Source organism: Rhipicephalus microplus, chromosome 5, assembly GCF_043290135.1.
Source record: "Rhipicephalus microplus isolate Deutch F79 chromosome 5, USDA_Rmic, whole genome shotgun sequence".
NCBI classification, from domain to species: domain Eukaryota; kingdom Metazoa; phylum Arthropoda; class Arachnida; order Ixodida; family Ixodidae; genus Rhipicephalus; species Rhipicephalus microplus.
In genome coordinates this window covers 28,407,955-28,413,663 of record NC_134704.1, presented here as the reverse complement: position 1 = coordinate 28,413,663, position 5,709 = coordinate 28,407,955, and the positions used below count along the sequence as shown (strand labels likewise).

Sequence of the window (5,709 nt, the reverse complement as noted above, 5' to 3'; positions counted from 1 at the left end):
AGCGCTGCGTAGACGTTTGCGTGCGCCGGGGTATTTTTATTCGGGCGTAGTACACCTTCGTGCCAATAGATGCGTTACGGACTGCGCAGGCGCACTTTTCTCATATAGTCATGCTGCATGCGTAGGCTCATTACGTACGCCCAACTAAAGGCGTCTGTTTTCGTCACTAAGCGGGACCCCCACAAATAATGAAGGACAATGCATGCGTGACGGCGACAAGCACTAACACCGCGATTTGCGTATACCCTGTAGTAAAACTCCCTGAATATAGCTAAATTGAGGCACAAGTTCTTAGGTGCACCGTCGGTTGATTAAACGGGAAGAGCAAAATTATCATTATCGTGATCGGCGAACTACGCTGCGGAAAGGAAATCATATCTTAATATTATGCTTTCTGGCCGGTTTTCATTTGTCACTGACCGTCTATGCAGCGTAAGATGGGACAAATGCGGTTTCACAGGCTTTTCAACATGAGCCCGAGTTTAACCCACTGCAATCTGTGACCGTGTTATATGAAATGAACGTTGTCGACTGTTGCATAGAGTAAGTCGCACTAATTTCTGTTTTTTTTTTGTTGAAGTGCCACAATAGGCGTACTTAATTACCTATATAGCTTTTAAAGCAATGATGCTGGACGAAAAATTTCAATTATTAAGTTGTAGATCGGTTTGCAAAGCGTCTGGACAGCTTGTAACGTTATAGACTATGTATTCTTCATAAGACATTAGCGGCCCACCATGTCAGCTTGCTAAGCCAATGTTCTTTATTTATTTTTATAGATCGCGTCGGGAATCAACAAGGTTCCGAAACGTCGTATGCACCAACCCAATCATTTTCATTCATATGCGTATACCGTACTATACTGTTTTAGTTGTTGAAGATACGAAACACACAAGTTAACAGCTCACAACAGCGGCACTAAACCCATCCATAAAATAGCCTATATCTGCTTAAGTATTGGTGTCTTTCTGCTTATTACAGCAGGGCCAATTCATTTGTAAACTGGCGGCGCAACTTCAATAGAAGCCCATGGATGGAGTAGTTGGCGACTCGTTGACCATCGCTGCCAACTTGAAATGGAAAGGTTCATCATAGAGCGCACTTGTACGTTTTAAAATTCTGGCTAGTGATAGCTAAGGGAAACCTGTATGGATGTGACGCTTTGAAAATAAATTTGTTGGAAGTTACAGCCTGTCTTTGCTGGTTCTCAATTGGTCCTTGTTTTCTGTGCTTAAAAAAACTGCACGCAGCGCGCGTCGCTCCTGAAAGCAAGCTGGTATGCCCGACTTTCTGTTTGAATCAATCAGCAGCGCTTGCAACGCCTTCTTTGATGACGGAGATCTCGAAGGTTGTACCAGGACCCTGTACAGTGACATGATGACCCGAATGTCGTTGATTCGATCCGGGCCGCGGTGATCGTGTTTCGATGAAGGCGGAATGGTGGAGGCCACGTAGTGTGCGATATCAGTGCATGTCAAACATTTTATGGTCGACATTTTCGGAGGCCTCCAGCACGGCGTCGCTCCTACTCATATCACGCTTTTGGGACGATAAATGTCGGATATTATTATCCTGTACTCAAACAATGGGCTGTGGTCCAGATTTTGAGCACTCCTGAGTCTTGTGTGTCCTGCTGCGGAGCGTTTAACTGTGTTCGATCATAGCATAAACAATAACAATAGAACAACATCACACGAATTATGTGTAAAGTAATCGCTTCGAATATACTGCACTGTTTACTTTTAATTTAGGCGTCTCTCATAATCATATGGCGATTTCGGAAACCCCACATATCAACATTTAATTTAGGCGCATCAACGAGAAATCTTAAGACAGCATTTTTTTTTCATTCCTGCAAACATGCCTGCGCACTATGAAAGTCCACGTGGCTTTGTTTAGGCGCGTGAAGTTTGCCCACCCGCCAAGACGACGCTTTCACGAAGCCATTCTGACGATAAGAAAGAGCAGAAGCGCTGCGTCACGGTTCCAATACTCGCGTGAGCGCCTCCTGTCGTCATCGAGGAGGAAGCTCTGGAAAATTCCACGAACGGTTGGCGCCGGCCAAGTGCGCGTGCGCGCGATGGCTAGCTTGGTCTTTATAAACGCGATACGCAGCAGCCCAGCAGTCATATGTCGTCACCGCCACCCTTCGCTACATGCCGGAGATAACCACGCTGGATATGGACCGCCACTTCACGCCGAACCGTACGCTTGCCATGCGTGCGTGCTGGGACCTATGGCCATTCGTCGGGGACACCTGGAAGCTACCGGCACCACGCCACCGAGGGCTCAGCTAGAAACAACGGACTGCGTCAAAGTAAGGTCATTCACTGCTAGCGAGTGTGATTGTGGTTCAGGAAACCAGGCGCCTAGTTTGGCACTCCGCAGTTAACGAAATTGCGTGCAGCATTGCAACGCTTAGTTGAGTTTTCGGTTTCCTGAACAGTCATGTCGGGCCTGCCAGTGACGGAAGCGCGAGGGTGTGTTTGCGCACATTAGTTTCAGGCCGAGCTAACACTAGGAAGGCATAGCTTGTCTAGGGTGCCCTTCTGCGTTTGCGTCACGAACAGGGCCCGTTCCGAATGCCGTTGCAAACGGTGCACGTTGTCGTGTCAAGGAATGCCCGCGCGCCTGATGTGCTCTTGAGCGATAAGTGCTTGCCCGGCGCAATTCGGAATTCGGAATGGTGTGTGTGTGGTGGTGTGGATGACCATGCTAACCTTCTTTCTCCTTCCAGCTTCTGGTCTTCACCGCGTTGCTACGCTTTTTTTCGCGTGTCGTCAACGTAGTACCCGCCGCGCCCTTCAGGTTCCGCGAAACCGCCCGCTGCATTCAGAGGTGAGCATATTACGCCAGCTGTTGCTATTCTTCTGCTTACTTGGCTTTTTTTCTTTGCTTTTGTAGGCTTGCCGCCGATATACCTTTCTACAAGTTTGTGCACCTCGCTACCTTCGTATTGACCCGCATTGCTCACACACGCATTGTGCCACTTACCTGACGCCATGTTCAACTGTCACATGGGAGTACACCAATTCGCCAAGCCAGCATCATGGCAGTGGATTCGCAATTCTCATGAGCGTCCTTCGCTGAGATTCTCGTCCGATTTCATTCCCTGGTCTCCATTTCTTCACCGTTTTACGCGCCGCGTAGGTTATCGGTGAGTACATCACATATTCGCTTGCGCATTCTGATAACTTTCTTTTTTCTTCACTGCAGACACGCGCCGCATATTGCTCCTGCATTCTTCGTCCCAGACCACGGAAGTCGTTGCCGAGGGCCTTCGACAGGACGTCGTGGTCACCGGAGGGCTTGGTGGACAAGCTGCCTCATCACCTCTCCTACCTGCTGACCCGGACGCGCCTAGGGTACCCTCCTGCGTGAAGCGTATACTCGCCCCTGGTTTTCCGGAGCGGCCTCAGTATTTTAGCGTAAGTGAATTCTACCCAAAACTGATGAGCGCTTAAGCAATTGCAAGGGATACCTTGCGTAATGTGTTCACGGCCAGTTACGTATATGTCGTGTTCAGGTTCTAGAACTTCCATCAGGGCGAGTTCGTTGATTTGATGTTTGCGTACGCCTGTTCCCCTCCTGGTTCGGTTGCTGTACGGGTCATTTTGTGCCTATCTAGCATGTTTTGACAAACTCTCCTCATCACCGCAGGTCTACGAGGTCATCTATGGACGCCGCCTCCAGTGTTCGTGCATGTGCCGCCAGGTGCAGCAGTCTTCCCACCGTCAGTGCTTCTCCTGCTGCCGACCGTGGTTCTTTGCGGCCGTCCGGTGCTCCTCGGGCGGATGGGCAGTCGTGTTCCGCCACGAACGGGCTTTCCACGATTGAAGAAGAGTAACGCGATTGCCGGGACAACGCGTATACTTCAATAAACATTTTCCTGAACGATTGTCTTTTCTGTCGCTATTGTAGTGCTCACTGGCTTCGGCTAGTTCGAGCGCATTGACGATTATTTCGTAAGGAGCAATATTTGCGTGCCTACCTTTGCAGGCTAAAAAAAAAAGTACCCCCCCCCCCCTTCAGCCAAGCTCTTCCTAAAGAACTTAGTAAGAAAAAAAGGGTGCACTGATGGAGTACTTATACGTTAGATGAAGTTATTTCTGTACTGAAACTAGCAGTGGCAGCTCGCCTAAAACTGCTCCGGCTTATTGCCTAAGTCAATCGCGGAGGCAATGCAACTGTGAACAAGTTTCCACGTCAAGTCGACAATCGGCCTGCATCAGATACGCACCCTTCAACAGCCAAGCTGGTTATGGAAACTTGGTGCTGTCGGTTTAACGTGTTACAAAAAAAAAAAAAAAAAAAACTCATGACGAGGGTGGAAGCGAAGGGGCACGAGGTGAGAATAATTTAGGGTCACATGACAGAGCTTAGGCATGGCGGGTGTTCGAGCAGTGGATGTATCCGGGGGCTTTGGGAGAAGTCTTCAAAAAAGCGAACTGATACGAGGGACCCGTGATGAGTAAGGCGACATTCTACCACGTTAGGTGGGGAAGCTTATCACGTAGTTGAGGGCATGTTGCTATTCTATTGCAAAATTTAGCGCATACACGAGAAAAAAAAAAAACCGATGTATACAGGTGCCATAACAGCACCTGCATTCGGCGGTGTCTTTTTTTTTCTTATCGTTATGTGGCAGAAACTGCAAGGTGAAGGCTATGTAAAGGCGATTTGAAGTGTGGTCTGACAGAGGGTCACGTGGTCTAGCTTACGTTAAGCGGGTGATTCAAACTGGATTCTGAGGGAAGCTATTGTCACCGAAATGATAGAAGCTCGACTTTGGCCACAAAAAGGAAGAAGATTCGAGGTTTACACGCAGATATTTACACTTTATCATAGGGCTTTCATCAAACCGTTGCCGAATATTCCAACGAAGTCGTCGTTGTAGTGTTGCCTTTTCAATTTTTTTTGTATCCGCAGTAGACAACTAATTTATCGGCTACAGATGCAATCGCACGCGAAAAGCGTTGGTGATTGGCCAAGTGAGTAACGCGCTTGACTGCGGAGTGGTAGGTCCTCGGTTCGAAGCCCAACGTGGACAAGGTTGTTTATTTCGTTTTTGTTCATTGCTTTACAGCGATTTGTCTTATGTTAATTACGGTCCGCCTAACAGACACAATTTTCTCACCTATTGTAGGCATAAAATACCTTCTTTTTAAAAAGTTACCTGATACGCTCGATTAGGTTCATATATAGCATAATTGAAACTAACACTAAGGTGTTCTGGTTGCTTATGGTATAAACAGCTCAAGTGCACAGCAAAAGAGCAGTGCTTGCGTGAATGTGGTTAGCGTAACCAATGCATGTGCCAAGTGTCGCGTGGAGTTTGGGTCAGCATAAAAACCTAATACACGACTCTAACTACGCCATAATCTTTAAGTGCGTTCATCATAACTAATGTATGCGTTAATGAGCGCAGTTCATGTTATCAAGCAAATGTCTCCATACCTCCTTTTCAGGTGTTTCCGGTTGGGCGAACGAGGCTGGGCAGTTTCCGTGGACAGCGGCTATCTCTCACACACATAACGTGGACGTGTACTTCCAGGCCACCAAAAAGTAATTCACCCTTTTTAGGGAGAAACCCATTTGAGAGGCAGTGGGAGGTCTGACTTGCGAGCAAGCACTGAGAGAGCCAAGTGGAGAGAGCCACTACTACTACTACTACTACTACTACTACTACTACTACTACTACTACTACTA

General features: G+C 47.8%; 1 protein-coding gene across 2 annotated transcripts; it reads left to right on the top strand.

The window, feature by feature from the left end:
- The first annotated feature begins 2,001 nt into the window (after positions 1-2,001).
- Positions 2,002-3,894, top strand: LOC142817702 (uncharacterized). 2 transcript variants are annotated; one of them, XM_075895060.1, is made up of 5 exons: positions 2,046-2,317; positions 2,738-2,838; positions 2,905-3,157; positions 3,217-3,428; positions 3,661-3,894. In XM_075895060.1, exons 1-3 carry the CDS (start codon positions 2,081-2,083, stop codon positions 2,996-2,998), a joined length of 432 nt encoding a protein of 143 aa, XP_075751175.1. In that variant the 5' UTR covers positions 2,046-2,080; the 3' UTR covers positions 2,999-3,157; positions 3,217-3,428; positions 3,661-3,894. The 2 variants fall into 2 exon arrangements, with proteins under 2 accessions (XP_075751176.1, XP_075751175.1); XM_075895061.1 differs by lacking the exons at positions 2,738-2,838; positions 2,905-3,157; positions 3,217-3,428 and having other exon boundaries at positions 2,002-2,317.
- Positions 3,895-5,709: the final 1,815 nt, after the last annotated feature.

What these genes read in the sequence shown, in the direction of transcription:
- LOC142817702 (XM_075895060.1), top strand. Translation starts at nt 2,081, where the DNA reads ATGGCTAGCTTGGTCTTTATAAACGCGATACGCAGCAGCCCAGCAGTC. An exon ending in AAACAACGGACTGCGTCAAA is followed by an intron (nt 2,318 to 2,737) that starts GTAAGGTCATTC and finishes TTCTCCTTCCAG; the next exon opens with CTTCTGGTCTTCACCGCGTT. An exon ending in ACCGCCCGCTGCATTCAGAG is followed by an intron (nt 2,839 to 2,904) that starts GTGAGCATATTA and finishes TTGCTTTTGTAG; the next exon opens with GCTTGCCGCCGATATACCTT.